Raw genomic sequence first — 15,305 nt, 5'->3', positions numbered from 1 at the left:
GAGGAAATATGGTATCCTGGAAAAGTAAGAAGCAAAATGTGATATCCAAATCCAGTGCTGAGTAAGAATACAGGGCCATGACTCAATCCACTTATGAGATTCTGTGGATAAATCATATGCTGAAGGAAGTTGGTATGGATATTGCATCACCCGCGAAACTTTGGTGTGATAATAAGGCTGCTCTTCGCATTGTTTTCAATCCAGTATACTACGAACGGACTAAGCATATTAAAGTTGATTGTCATTTCATTCATGAGAAAATTCAAGCAAATTTAATCTCCACCAGTTATGCAAAAAAACTGGTGAAAACAGGAGAACAATTGGGTGATCTCCTCAACAAATCTTTAAATGGCCTCGAATAGAATATTTTTCTAACAAGTTGGGCATGATAAACATCTACGATCAACTTGAGAGGGAGTGTTAGAGTGTGAACATAATATAATTATAGAAGATTACATAATTATAGGCTAATTGATTGATAGAGGATTCTTAGGAATTGCCTCAGTAAGGCATTGTAATATGTATAGATGTATACTTACTTCAATGAAAAAATATACTGAATTTGCCCAATTATTCCTTATCTTATTACATATTGATTGAACGCTTAAAAGGAATCATGCAGTTCCTGTGAGGTCTTGAAGTCTATTCACATAATCACATTGCAGTCTTATGCGTGATAGAAGATGCAGTGGACAGACCAACTATCTTTGCAATTGTTCTCATGTCGTATAGTGAAATTGCTCTTCCTTGTCCAAAACAACATGCTTCTGTTTTCAGAACTTCTTGCAACAGTTCTCCAATGTTGGAAGGACCAAGTTCTGTCCATGTAGTGACAATAACTTCAAATGTAGTAGAACTTCATTGAAATTGTAATTACAGGGATTTGTAAGATACCTCATGTGACTTAATGTTAGACTAGCATAGCATCCTGCTAATCAACTCTGTGTAAATTCAACTCTGTGTAAATATCAGTTTCTGGGTTCTATATCATAGCTATAAAATGGAATCTCTAACCATTGTAATGGGGCATTAATCAATAATAAATAAAATTATATTCTCCTATGGATCTCTACCTTTCCTCTTCTCTTCTTCTCATTCTCACCTCTGCTATGCCCAGGTCTCTCTCTAATTATCTCAGATCATAACATGGTTGTATTTTCTTGTATTTCTTGCTTCCTTTTCTAATATGAATTTGAAATTTTCCCTGGCATACTTGTCATTAGACTACTGTTCTGTTTCAACAAAGAAAGTCATTGTATTTGTAACATGTCATATGCATCTTATGACAGACAAACTTGACTGCTGTTGTTGAAGACAAAGCTAACGGTTTAGGTGAGAAAAAAAAATTATTTATATAAGTTGACTGTAATGATATTTAATCCGCTAAACTTCTCCCAAATCAAAATGAACCTTCAAGTTAGTCCCAATAAACTTCTCTCAGGATCAAAATAAGCCTTCAATTTAGCCTCTCTAAACTTCCCCAACAAAACAGAAGAAAAAAAAAAAAAATACTTCTCACCATGCCTGCCAAGAGGAAGTTTCTGCATTATTTGCTTCTACTACTCCAATTCATATTTTGTACTTCCCTAGATAACTTTACAGAAACGCAGACCTTCAAAGAAGGCAATCTTCTAGTCTCCAAGGGTAATAAATTTGCATTTGGTTTTTTTAGCCCTGGCAGTTCCAACAATAGATATCTTGGAATTTGGTTCCATGAAGTTTCAGAACCATCTGTGGTATGGGTGGCAAATAGAAACAATCCTCTTAGTGGATCCACAGGGTTTCTCTCAATCAACCAATATGGAAATCTCGTTCTTTATAGTAATCCTGATCAAAAGGTTCTAGTATGGTCTACAAATATATCAGTGGAAGTATCAGATGCCTGCGTGGCTCAGCTTTTGGATACAGGAAATTTGGTGTTGCTCCAAAGCAGAAGTAAAAGAATTTTGTGGCAGAGTTTTGATTATCCCACTGATACCCTGATACCAGGAATGAAAATTGGGCAAAATTGGAAGGCAGGAATGAATTGGATTTTAACCTCGTGGATATCAGCAAATGACCCAGGAAGTGGAGATTACTCACTTGAGTTAAACCCAAGAGGCTCCCCACAGTTCCTTTTGTACAAGGATTCAAGAATTTACTGGAGAAGCATCCCATGGCCATGGAGAAAAATCTCTGATGTATACAATTACAGTTATGTTAACAATGAAGAAGAGGCATACTATTTCTACCATATGTTTGATGCTTCTGTTATCATGAGAGGAGTAGTGGACAATTCTGGATTCATCAAGTGGCTTAGGTGGCAAAAGAGCGAAGGCCGATGGAAAGAGTTCTGGTCTGTACCCAAGTACCAGTGTGATTTGTATGCACAGTGTGGTGTGTCTAGTAAGTGTACTCCTGGTAGTCCTGATATATTTGAATGTTCTTGTTTACCTGGATACGAACCCAAGTCGCCAAATGACTGGAATCTAAGAGATGCATCAAAAGGATGTATCAAGAAGCAGCAAGATCCTTCCTCATTGTGTGATCATAGAGAAAGGTTTGTGAAGGTGGGAAATGTCAAAGTACCTGATACTTCAGCTGCAGTTTGGGTCAACAAGAATTTGAGTCTTTTGGGTTGTGAACAGGAATGCAAGAAGAATTGCTCCTGCTCTGCATATGCAACCATAGATATTGTTGGGAGAGCAAGTGGATGTTTGACATGGTATGGGCAATTATGGGACACAGTAGATCATATAGATGAGAGATATGATTTATATATTCGTGTTGATGGAGTTGAACCAGGTATATGAATTCCTCTTTGGTCTTAATTTTGAAATATGAAACACTACTTTATCAAAAAACACATCAAAGATGACATTAGCTGATATTTTGCTGTCTAAGATATAGCTAGTCCTGCATCTGGTTCTGTTTCTCGTTGATTTGAAGCCTAAGTGAAGCTACCATTTTTCTTCCCTTTCTTGTAAAGTAACATTGTTTTCTTTTTCCACTGGCACAGCCAATAATGAAAGCAAATCAAATGCTTTTCTTGGGAAGGAGCAGAGGATTCTAACAATCTCTGTTGGTTTAGCATGGTTTACAGTTTTCTTCTTTGCCTACTTGTGGCTTAGGAGGAGGAGAAAAGGTAAGAAACAAGCTTAAACATGGCATTGCAGCCCATGTATGTTTGTTCTGCTGAATAGATTCAGATATCTAACTTGTAAAAGCCACTTTACATCTTCTCCAATGATGAAAGAAAGATAATAAAAATAAGAATCCTTAAGGAATTTGTGTGACTGAATTGCTCTTTACATATCTGCAAAATCTATCACAAATAAATTTAAGTGGTTCTTTTCATTTTGTGAGGACAGGTATGAGGAATAAATGGGAAAACAAAGTGTTTGATCCTATCAATGGTTCTATTTACTACAAAAACACTATGGTGGCATGTGAGCTTGGGGGTAATAGTCATCCTCCAGACATAACATTTTTTGATCTCAGTACCATTGTGGTTGCAACAAATAGCTTCTCTCCCACAAACAAACTTGGACAGGGTGGTTTTGGCTCAGTGTACAGGGTGAAATCTCTATGCAATTTCTGGATCCTAGTTGTTTTGTCAGTTGCATTCACTTGACTTTTATCTGTCATTTTGAGATTTTGCATGAATAAGTTTGCATTGGCTTGATTGTTCAAAGAAAAATGACACTTGCAAACATAACTTTAGGGTCAACTATCTAATGGGCAGGAGATTGCTGTGAAACAACTATCCAAAAATTCAGTGCAAGGGATAGAAGAATTTAAAAATGAAGCCATGTTGATTGCAAAGCTTCAACATAGGAATTTAGTGAAACTTCTAGGATGTTGCATTCAAGGAGGAGAGAAAATATTAATTTATGAATATTTGCCAAACAAAAGTTTGGATTCATTTCTTTTTGGTGAGTTGTGAAACCATTCTTCCATGTCAAATTGATCCTCTAGTTATAGATGTTAAAACCATATATGATTCAAAAGCATATCTTATATCTTGTTGCAGATGAAACAAAAAGGTCATCCCTAGACTGGAGTAAACGCTTTGATATTATAATTGGGATCGCTCGGGGGATATTGTATCTTCACCAGGACTCAAGGTTGAGAATTATCCACAGAGATTTGAAATGTAGCAACATTCTATTGGATTCAGAGATGAATCCAAAAATTTCAGATTTTGGTACTGCTAGAATATTCAGAGCAGACCAAATTCAAGAGAAGACAAACAGAGTGGTTGGAACCTAGTAAGTAAAAGATGATACAATACTATTAAGACAACTCTTCTTTTTCACTAAAGTACTAAACTTTCATATGCAGTGGGTATATGTCACCAGAGTATGCAGTGTTCGGACAATTTTCAGTAAAATCAGATGTGTTTAGTTTTGGAGTGGTTCTGTTGGAGATTGTAAGTGGCAAGAAGAGCAATGGATGTAATCAAGAGAATCCTTCCATCTGTTTAATAGGACAAGTAAGTGATGGAAACTTTTGGGGTGCCATAGCTGAAACTGTCAGCTAGAAATATCCATGAACACACACACACACATAGATATTAGGAAATTTAATGTTCATAAGGCCCCACCACCAAAACTTGATCTCTTTTACAGGTTTGGGAGCTGTGGAGAGAAGATAATGTACTGGAGATAGTTGATTCAATACTAGAGGAGTCATATCCTCCTGATGAAGTCTTGAGATGCATTCAGATAGCGTTGTTGTGTGTTCAAGAAAATGCAGTGGACAGACCAACTATGTTAGAAGTTGTTCTAATGTTGAGCAGTGAAACAGCTATTCCTAGTCCTAAAAAACCTGCTTTTATTTTTAGAGCTTCTAGCAGCAGCAACACTAACACATTGAAAGTAGTGGGAGAAGGGTCAAGTTCTGTAAATGAGGTTACAATCACTACTTTTGTAGCACGTTAAAGATGTTGGCTTTCACTAATTGCATGTAATTAAAAGAGCTGTGCAAGAAATTTCTTTGCTCATTTCATAGATGGTTCGGAAAATTCAGAAATTCTCTGTCAAAGGGTCAACTGAAAAAGCTTGGAAATTTCGCAAATCATCGCCTGGACAAGTTAAAAAGCTTACTCAACTGTCTGCTACGGAATTTTCAGAAATCCTCCATCCTTGTTTCCCTGCAGCTGTTCTTGGCGCTTCTGTTGTACTTCCACCCTTTAGAATTCAGTCCAATCTCATTTTCTCATCTGGGTATCGTGTATAGAACAGAGCCAAATTCCCAAAATAATATTTTCAAAAATAATTTGAGTAAAATATAATCACTCACAATTCATCATAGTTATGTATTTTGTCAATAACAAATATAAACTTATTATGCTTATGGATTTCTAATATTTCACTCTAGTTATCAAGTGGCAAACGAAATTGAATAGAATATAAAAAATTCTATTTAATTTTCATATACAAAAATACTATAACGTGTAGTATGGAACTACAGATCCTGCTTTCTTTAACTAACCTTTTGAATACAGAAATTCATGATTCTCTATGAAAATCAAGTGAAAATAATATATATTATTGATATTAAAATCAGTGCTTGGTTGAGCCTATTCTGAGAGGTGCCTTCAACGCCTTCCATAGCATCATTGACGAATTTTCCAAGCACATGGTGGGCAAGTAATTAACTTCTGAATTTTCAAACCAAAAAGTTCATTAATTTGTCAAAGTAGCTTGTCAATGAATGGACATCTAGCCACCCACCAACCGAATATGGTACAAGTCCCATGTAAAATACCAAGGAAAAACTCTGTTCAGAATCATCATTGTTTCATGGCTTCCAAGAAACAGTGTCTGAAGCGTTTGCTTTTATTCTTTCATATTACAATAGCTACCTCCCTTGACATCATCTCCATAAATCAAAACTTCACAGAAGGCCATCTTCTAGTTTCCAAGGGAAATAATTTTGCATTTGGGTTTTTTAGCCCTGGCAATTCTACCAATAAATATCTTGGAATTTGGTTCCATGAAGTTTCAAAACCATCAATTGTGTGGGTCGCAAACAGGAACAACCCGGTCACTGGATCCTCAGGAATTCTCTCAATCAACCCATATGGGAATCTAGTTCTGTACAATGATCCTACCCAAAAAGTTCCACTGTGGTCTACAAATGTTTCAGGGGAAGTAACTGAATCTTGTGTAGTTCAACTCTTGGATTCTGGTAATTTGGTTTTGCTCCAAGGCAGAAACAAAAGATGGGCATGGCAAAGCTTTGATTATCCTACTGATACACTTCTACCTGGAATGAGACTTTCGCTGAATCGAAAAACTGGTAGGGAGCATATCTTAACTTCATGGAGATCAGAAGATGACCCAGGAAATGGAGACTACTCGATTAAGTTCAATCCAAGGGGCATACCGCAAATCTTTGTATACAAAGGCTCAAGACCTCACTGGAGAGCCTCCCCGTGGCCATGGAGGACGTTCTCTGATGTATACAATTACAGTTATGAATTTAATCAAGAGGAGATGTACTTTTTCTACAATATCAAAGATGCTTCTATCATCATAAAAGTAATGGTGGATGATTCAGGATTCAACAAGTGGCTAAGGTGGCATAACAGTGACAGCCAATGGAAAGAGTTCTGGACTACACCTAAATACAGGTGTGATTTCTATGCACAGTGTGGTCCTTATAGCAAGTGTGATCCTAGCAATCCAGATAGATATGAGTGTTCTTGTTTACCTGGCTATGAACCCAGATACCCAAAAGACTGGTATCTAAGAGATGCATCAGGAGGATGTGTCAGGAAGAGATTAGAATCTTCCTCAGTTTGTGGACATGGAGAAGGATTTGTGAGAGTTGATTATGTCAAGTTTCCAGACACTTCAACTGCAGCTTTTGTGGGCGTGAATATGAGCCGTATGGAGTGTGAAGAGGAATGCTTGAGAAACTGTTCTTGCTCTGCATATGCAAATGTAGAAATTGCTGGGAAAGAAAGTAGATGTACGGCATGGTATGGGGAACTAATGGACACAGCAGATCATATGGATAACAAATATAATCTGTATGTTCGGGTTGACGCAATTGAATTAGGTATTGCAACTGATTCTGAAATGAAAGATACTGTTATTTTTATTATAATTTTAATTCTTGATTCAAACCCAAAGGAAGGAAACATTTCTCTCGTGTGAGTAATTTTATATTCTATTTCCATTCATGCAGCAGCAAATGCCAGAGAGTCAAATTTTTTTCTCAGAAAGGGGCTGGACGTTTTAGTACTGTCTATTGTTTTAGCATGGCTCACCATTTTATTGTTTGGCTATATGTGGCACAGGCGAAAGAAGAAAAGAGGTAAGAAACAAAGTTACCTTTTTATCTTCTAGATTTGTCTAAAAATTCACTGCTATTTACATGTCCCCATGATCCATCAACAAGTATATTACCCATTAGTTGTTTGTTTAAGGACAGTGGCGAAGATCAAATGGGAAAGAGAACTCTTTGATCCCATCAAAGGTTCAGTCTACTACAAAAATACTTTGGTGGCACGTGAGCTTGGTCGGAATAGTCATCCTCCAGACATAGAATTCTTCAATCTCAGCACCATAGTTGCTGCCACAAACAACTTCTCTCCGGCTAACAAGCTCGGGCAGGGTGGCTTTGGTTCAGTTTATAAGGTCGAATCTCTATGCTTTGGTTATGTATTTGCATGTGCTTGCTTTACTCTGTCATTTTGAGATTCTGCAACTGCATGAACAACCTAGTTTTCAAATTTCAATTGATTGTTCAGAGAAAATTGACTCATGTAGCCATAATTTCAGGGTGAGCTATCAAATGGACAGGAGATTGCTGTGAAACGGTTATCAAAATGTTCAGGGCAAGGAATAGAAGAATTTAAAAATGAAGTTATGCTGATTGCAAAGCTTCAACATAGAAATCTAGTAAAACTTCTTGGATGCTGCATTCAGGGAGGAGAACAAATGTTAATTTATGAATATTTGCTAAACAAAAGTTTGGATACCTTTCTTTTTGGTAAGCATTCTTGCTCATCTATGTGTTTAAAAACAATCTGCATGATTTTAATACATTAACTCAAATGATGAATATCCTAAATCTTCTTGTAGATCAAACAAGAAAATCAGTACTTGATTGGAGAGAACGCTTCAGTATTATAATGGGGATTGCTCGTGGCATCTTATATCTCCACCAGGACTCGAGATTGAGAATTATTCATAGGGATCTAAAATGTAGCAATATTCTATTAGACGAAGATATGAATCCAAAAATTTCGGATTTTGGCATGGCTAGAATATTTACAACAGAACAAATTCAAGAAAAAACGAACAGAGTAGTTGGAACATAGTAAGTATGGGATGATACAATAGTTTATCACTATGAACAACCATGAAAACTCACTCAATTTAATTCAAGAACTTTCTTTATGCAGTGGGTATATGTCACCAGAATATGCAGTGTTCGGAAAATTTTCAATAAAATCTGATGTCTTTAGCTTTGGGGTCATATTATTGGAGATAGTGAGTGGGAAGAAGAGCAATGGATTTTACCAAGAGGATTCTTCCTTGAGCTTGATAGGACATGTAAGTGATGGAAACTCTTTAGGTACATAATTTTACACAGTTTTGTTCATCCTGAGCGTGCTAATGCTTTGAAGCATGATAGGTGTGGAAGTTATGGAAAGAAGAAAGAGTGCTGGAGATTGTTGATTCATCAGTAGGAGGATCATATCCTCTCCAAGAAGCCTGGAGATGCATTCAAATTGGGCTCTTATGTGTTCAGGAAAATGCTGTTGACAGACCAACAATGTCAGATGTTGTGATGATGTTGAGCAGTGAAACAGCTCTTCCCTCTCCAGAACAGCCTGCTTTCATTTTCAGAACTTCTTGCAGCAGTTCACTGTCTCTGGAAATTGGAGAAGTGGAAGCCTCATCTTCCATGAATGAGGTTACAATTGTTAGCTTTGTAACCCGCTGATGACCATTTTTGCAGATTGCCCAGAATTTAGAATTCACTAATCTGTGGCCCAAAACCCAATTAATCCACTAAAAGGTATTTTAATTTTAATTAAATAATTCAATTAAAGGTTATTTCTTTTTACAAATTTTACTTAAAATTAAAATAAAATCATAATAATTAAAGATAAATAAAGTAGAGTCGAAATTATGAGAATCAAACTCAAATGATTTGATCCGATCTCTGTTTTCACCAAATAAAAACAATTGTCTATTTCAATTCCTGTCCAACTTTTGGGTTACGTGTTCAATTGGGAAAGGGTTATCATAGGCCCGGTTTCTCAATAATGCAAATAATAATAATAATAAAAGACTTAAAATAATAATTCTCTGACTTTGGAACCAAAAAAGAAAATAAAGTAAAATAAAATCTGGTATAGCTCTTTTCCAATTTTCTACTAATAACTAAACCAAAAGCCAGGCTAAGAATACATTCTGACAAACAAACAATAAGAGTGAAAAAAAAAAAAAAAAAAAGTTAGAATCTTGAGTTGGCCAAAAAATATCATAAGGTAAAAAAAAAATTAATTAGATCGATATATAATATTATTTATAAATTAAATTGATTAAATCTCTTTATATTTATTTATAATTGTATTAAATATAATATTTTTTTTTTTTCAATGGAGAGCAATCGTATTGAAAATCTAAAAGAGCAACCGAAGTTCAATCCAATCCAAAAATACATGAAGCAAGCCCAAAAGCCCAATACAGAATTTAGCCCATTCCGAAGCTATCTAGAATCACAGCTTCATTTTCCTCATTGACGCCGACAGGCAGCAAAAACAGAAATCGATCTTCGGCAGCCATTTCAAATACTCGATTAGAGATGACAGCATCCTAAATAAGAGGGGAGAAAATAAAGCAAATAATAAAACACACCCAACTAGACTCAACAAAATCATATATGTCAATCAAAAATTAAGATAGAAAAACAATGTTATGGCATTCGCAGTCTCAAAATAACTATGAAACAGTTAAAAAGAGGCAACATGTATTTCCACGCTGAAGAAAAACAATCGGCTGAAAAGAAATTTAAAGGCATAGATCGCTATCAAAAACTATATAAAATTTCAGCAGAAATCGCGAGGTAAAACGAATTCTGCCATGGAGAATGACAGAATTATTCCACTAAAGAAAAAAAAATCCTGACTTTGAAAATTTTCAATAATAGTACCTCTCACCCTTTCTTTCTTCCACAAAATTTTATTTAGTTAAATATTTGTATAAGGTTCCCTAATTTGTAAGATGATAATTTAAATTTAATTTTTGGAGATAATAACATTGTTTATATAATTAGTCATAATGAAAATTATTAATTTAACAAAAATTTTTAACGGAAGACTTGAATTTTGATTTAATAAAAATATTTATTTTTAAAATTTTGATGAAATTAAATTTAAAAATAAATGTATTAAATTTTAAAAATAAAAATAAATTCGATAATTAGGTTATATTTTAAGAATTAAAAAATAATTTTTTTTCTCTATAATAATAGTAATAATAAAAGGTTACCCGCATAAACGGCCAACTGCCATACTGATGACAAAACCTCATGGATCACGTTGGCACTTTTTAATCTTGATTTTCGTCCATTTTGGACTTTTTTTATTTAATATATATTGAAAGTGAAAAGAGAGCAATCCACTTGTTAGTTTGTTATGGTTTTGATTGAACACGTCAGCTCTTCCATTCCTTGTCCTTTCACCTTTAACAAGAGGCTCTTATTACTTCACCCATCGCTCTCCACTTCAATTTAGTAAATTCATGCCTCCGATAACTGTAGAGACAATAGTTTGAAAACATGTTTGACAAGATCTAAAAGAAAATCGAACAAAAGTTTATTATGTGGATGTTCTTTACTAGGTGGTACAGTAAATAATTTCTGGATTCTGTTGTTTTCTTTTGTTTTTAGTAAATGAGCTCGAAGAGTCTAGATTTATCTTGCTCTGTTTTTTTATTTTTATTTAAATTTAGATTATACAAAATTAAAAATTAATAGAAGAAAAGAGGAAAGACATTTGTTAATCATTCGCTATTAACTATCAGTGAAAATTATTAATTATATCAAACAGAGAACTTGAAATTTTACATGCTTTCATATATTTGTTAGATTCAATGGATAATGATGATAGTGCAAAAATATGGGTTTTGATGAGCCATACATAATAAATGCTGACATTAGCAGAAGGTGAATAAGTGATTGTACATTGGGAGTACAGAAGAGGGATTGGTGGCAAAGCAGTTGCCAAATATATAATCAGGCAGAATAGAAAACAAGGCTGCACACTTATTATTGCTTCATAATAATGCCATTCTCACTTATCCTCTCTTTCTTTTGGAAACGTCATTTTCACTTTCTCTTCTACATACACTCTCACCTCTTTACAACCTTACCTTCATTTCTAATTCTTTTCTTTTTTTTTTTTTTTTTTGAGCATTAATTATTGGAAAATTAACTTATTTTTCAGTTTATTTAGGTTTAATTAGACTGTTAAAGTAAAAAATTTCAATAATCAATTAAGATTTGACCAAATTCATATCCGATATTTAACATTAATTAGGGGAAGTTCTTTATATTTTATAAAGATTATAACTTAGGAAATAATATTTTTATTATAAATATTATTCTAAATGTGTTTTTGAAGACATTAAAATATTATTTAATTAATTTAAAATGTGCGAGTTTGGTTTCACACATTTGGAAACCACACCTTATAAATTCCAATTTCCATGCCTCATTTTCAACCAAAAATAACCGACAAATAATTACATCATACGATCACACATGGCCGTTTGTCAAACTAACAACGTTAACCTCTTTCTATTTCCCAATTTGCCCCTTTCTCACGTCTTCAATTATTATTTTATCTCGTCTATTTTAAAAAAAAAAAATAGTTTGATTAAACTTTGAATAATTTCAAAAACTTTTAATGGAAGTAGAATCTAATTTAGTTACAAGTGCCCATAATAAATAAATAAATAAATAAGGAAATAGGGATTAAGCATGAGGGTGAAAAAGTAAATGTGTTAACTATGGTTACAGAAGTTGTAGTTTTTGTAAGGAGGCTTCTCTTCTCCCTCCTCTTTCCTTCCGAGCAGTTTCAAAAACCTCATAAAACCCTTCGCTGCTCTAATTTCAGAGTGAGACAGAATCTTCGATTTCGTTTATAGAGAGAAAACTACAGCAACCCACTTCAGGAAATGGCCACTCAGTTCCCCGATGATTTCAAGTGCCCGATTTCTCTCGAGATAATGTCCGACCCGGTCATCCTCTCCTCGGGTCACACCTTTGATCGTTCTTCTATTCAACGGTGGCTTGACTCCGGCCACCGTACTTGTCCAATATCTAAGCTACCCCTTCCAGACCACCCTCCTCTCATCCCCAACCATGCTCTTAGAAGTCTAATTTCCAATTATACCCTCATCTCCCTTCCTAAATCACAGCCTAACCCTTCACCGCAACTGCAGCCTCAAACCCTAATCTCCAGTCTCGTCTCTCCGTCTTCTGATTTCAACTCCAAGCTCGACTCCCTCTCTCAGCTCACCAGACTCACCAAGCTCGATCATGCCCTTCGCCGCCAGCTAACCGACTCTGGAGCCGTGTCAGCTGTTCTCAATTGTGTCAACTCGCCGGAGTCTGTTCTCCAGGAGAAAGCCCTATCTCTATTACTTAATCTCTCTCTAGACGACGATAACAAGGTGGGTTTAGTTGCAGAAGGCGCAATTGGTCGGGTTGTCACAGTTCTACGGGTTGGGTCACCGGACAGCCGTGCCCTGGCTTGCACTATCTTGACCAGTCTGGCAGTCGTAGAAGTGAACAAAGCGACTATCGGGGCGTACCCAAATGCAATTCAAGCGTTAGTCGCACTACTAAATTATGGGAAAGGTAGAGAGGTAAAAGAAGCAGCAACAGCGTTGTATGCTATATGTTCATTTCCGGATAACAGAAGGCGAGCCGTGAAATGTGGGGCTGTCCCCATTTTGATAAGGATAGGCGGGATGGGTCTGGAGAGAGCAGTGGAAGTCTTGAGTGTTCTGGTGAAATGTAAGGAAGGGAGAGAGGAGATAGGGAGGATTGGTGGGTGTTTAAGGATTTTGGTTAAGGTGATTAAGAATGGGAGCGAGAGAGGGATTCAGTGTGGGCTTTTCACTTTGAATTCTTTGTGTTGTTACAGTGAGGAAATGTGTGAGGGGGCCAAGAGGGAAGGGGTTTTGGAGATTTGTTTAGCGTTGGTGGAGGATGACAATGAGAAGGTAAGGAGAAATGCTTCGAGCTTGGTGCGAACGCTAAGTGGATGTCGCTTGGTGGCGTGATGGGGGGTCGCTGTCGGTCATGGACGGAGGTGAGTTGAGGATTTCTGGGTTTTGTTTTTTGGGGTATGGATTCTCTACTTTGCTGGATAGTTCTGTGTACAAATGAAAGAAAAAGGATTAGAGTTTGATGGAGGAAATATTCCTTCTTTTTGTCAAAAAAAAAAAAAATTGTACATTTCAATAATCAATCTCTGAATTCAGAATGTTGTAGTCTAAAGATTTTAATTTTTTTTCTTCAAACTGTAATATGTCAAATTTTAGAAAGTTTTGTCTCTAAACCGTATTAGATTATTTTGTTTTTCATTAAAGTCCTTTGAGGATTTTCAATTGGGAGGTTGGAGAAATAGCATCTGAACCATAATATTTATACAATATTACAGCTGAACTGTGATGAAATTAGGAATTAGCAGAATGGAAACCTGTTTATAGGTATTAAGTTTGAATCCCCTTGAGCTTGCATGAGAATGAGAGTGTTTTACGTCCATTGAATGTGCGTCATATCTGTTTTTGGTCAACTAGTTACCTCTTCATGTTGCTGCTCTCATTCCTTCCTGTTGACAAGTATCATTGCTTGCTTTTCGTTCCTGAGTAAATGTGGAGGGATTCATGGAGTTCTCGGCTAAGAGCACAAGATTATTGGATCAGGATGGACTCTCCTTTTATGTTAACTTTACACGATGTTCCTGAAGACTGCTTTGGATGGTCAGAATTTTCTTGATACTATATTTTTAATATCCATTGTAAATATGTATCTATTTATAGAGCTGAACAAGTTGTGTTAGAGTTTTCAATATGATCTCTTGAGATGAGTTGATTCCACTAATGGTTAGCATGTAAAGGAAGCTCTTGTTCTGTTTAAATATATGATGAATAATAAATTTTTTAAGGTTTCAACACTGGTACTGTTTAGAATAGTCTTTCCTAAAAACTGTTCTGTTGAATCAAATGAAGGACTTGATTTACGGTAGTTCTGCAAGAGTACTTTTTAGTCTGCTCGAGAAGTTTTAATGGGAAAAAACAACATAACATCTTTGTTCTTAAGAATCTAATTTCTGAAGATTTAGCCAATTTGTGATAAGGAATGGAACAAACAAGCTGATTTTTGTGGGTAGATGAATCTGTCTGTCGGATGGATAAGTTCTTCTGGTTGAGTTGGTGTGACCTTTATGTTGAAACACTTCAACCCTAATATGAAGCATCTGTATGCATGCTCATTTGCAGCTCTACGACCCCAGCACTCCCTCAGTTGCATACTTTGGTGGTTGCCACTGCTCCTGTGTGCTGCATGGAACATTACAAAATGGGTCTTTTTTAACAGGCTACATATATTAGCACCTATATTTATAAAAGCTTTTTTGGCTCTCTATTTTAACAAAGGTGTAGCTGTGTTGCTCATTTTGATAAAGCTTACGTTCCGTCTGGCTCTGGATAATGATCATGAACAAAGTTTTCAAATGTGAACCCAGTTGCTGTTTGTACTTCGTTCCGTGAATCATGGAAGACGCTTTAAGCCATTGAATTATTTTGTTATTTCGTTAATGTTGGTCTTATAGATATGTATGCATCTGTCTAACCGGAAAAAAGGAAAAAATGAAAAAAAAAATTCTTGGCTTTGTTGGTAATTGGGTATTGGTAGGTTGATTCTGCTAGTCGCCACCCACCAGAAAGCAGAAAAGAGATTAAATTATTATATCTCACTTAAAAGAAGGAGCCGCATCTGTTAGCCAATTTTGACTTTAGCCAATTATTATATCTCATTAATTATTGTTAAACATAAATTCTCTCATTTAAGATTATAGTGATTATTTTGGCCAAAAAAAAAAAAAGAAGATTATAGTGATTATAGATATTTAGTGGTAAAACTCATACATCTGGATTTTAAACAGGCTTGAAAGTTTACTCTTCTCTTCCATGTAGATTGTTGGTGTGAAACAAAGTTAAAGAAGATGTGTATGAATGATTTGACATATTTCTAATCCCATCTTGACACTAATTTTGTATTCT

The 15,305-nt window shown here is 35.5% G+C and overlaps 3 protein-coding genes across 8 annotated transcripts; all 3 read left to right on the top strand.

Annotated features, from left to right (window-relative positions):
• Positions 1–1,412: 1,412 nt before the first annotated feature.
• LOC110604565 (G-type lectin S-receptor-like serine/threonine-protein kinase RKS1) lies at positions 1,413–5,368 on the top strand. 3 transcript variants are annotated; one of them, XM_043952197.1, is made up of 7 exons: positions 1,414–2,784; positions 2,999–3,124; positions 3,351–3,556; positions 3,725–3,914; positions 4,013–4,250; positions 4,324–4,474; positions 4,611–5,368. In XM_043952197.1, the coding sequence occupies exons 1-7, from the start codon at positions 1,521–1,523 to the stop codon at positions 4,920–4,922; spliced, it is 2,487 nt and encodes an 828-aa protein (XP_043808132.1). In that variant the 5' UTR covers positions 1,414–1,520; the 3' UTR covers positions 4,923–5,368. The 3 variants fall into 3 exon arrangements, with proteins under 3 accessions (XP_043808133.1, XP_043808132.1, XP_043808131.1); XM_043952196.1 differs by having other exon boundaries at positions 3,704–3,914; XM_043952198.1 differs by lacking the exons at positions 4,324–4,474; positions 4,611–5,368 and having other exon boundaries at positions 1,413–2,784; positions 3,704–3,914; positions 4,013–4,251.
• Positions 5,369–5,489: 121 nt separating this feature from the next.
• Positions 5,490–9,461, top strand: LOC110604564 (G-type lectin S-receptor-like serine/threonine-protein kinase At4g03230). 4 transcript variants are annotated; one of them, XM_043952193.1, is made up of 7 exons: positions 5,490–7,050; positions 7,183–7,308; positions 7,426–7,631; positions 7,776–7,986; positions 8,079–8,316; positions 8,402–8,552; positions 8,635–9,457. In XM_043952193.1, exons 1-7 carry the CDS (start codon positions 5,694–5,696, stop codon positions 8,944–8,946), a joined length of 2,601 nt encoding a protein of 866 aa, XP_043808128.1. In that variant the 5' UTR covers positions 5,490–5,693; the 3' UTR covers positions 8,947–9,457. The 4 variants fall into 4 exon arrangements, with proteins under 4 accessions (XP_043808128.1, XP_021598490.1, XP_043808130.1 ...); XM_021742798.2 differs by having other exon boundaries at positions 5,501–7,050; positions 7,180–7,308; positions 8,635–9,456; XM_043952195.1 differs by having other exon boundaries at positions 6,908–7,050; positions 7,421–7,631; positions 8,635–9,461.
• A 2,566-nt stretch (positions 9,462–12,027) lies between these two features.
• On the top strand, positions 12,028–14,195 carry LOC110605539 (U-box domain-containing protein 8). The gene has a single exon (XM_021744162.2). The coding sequence runs from the start codon at positions 12,189–12,191 to the stop codon at positions 13,299–13,301; it is 1,113 nt and encodes a 370-aa protein (XP_021599854.1). The 5' UTR covers positions 12,028–12,188; the 3' UTR covers positions 13,302–14,195.
• The last annotated feature ends 1,110 nt before the right edge of the window (positions 14,196–15,305 follow it).

The sequence above is a fragment of the Manihot esculenta genome, chromosome 17 (assembly GCF_001659605.2).
Source record: "Manihot esculenta cultivar AM560-2 chromosome 17, M.esculenta_v8, whole genome shotgun sequence".
Lineage (NCBI taxonomy): Eukaryota > Viridiplantae > Streptophyta > Magnoliopsida > Malpighiales > Euphorbiaceae > Manihot > Manihot esculenta.
This window is presented reverse-complemented; position numbering and strand designations above follow the sequence as displayed.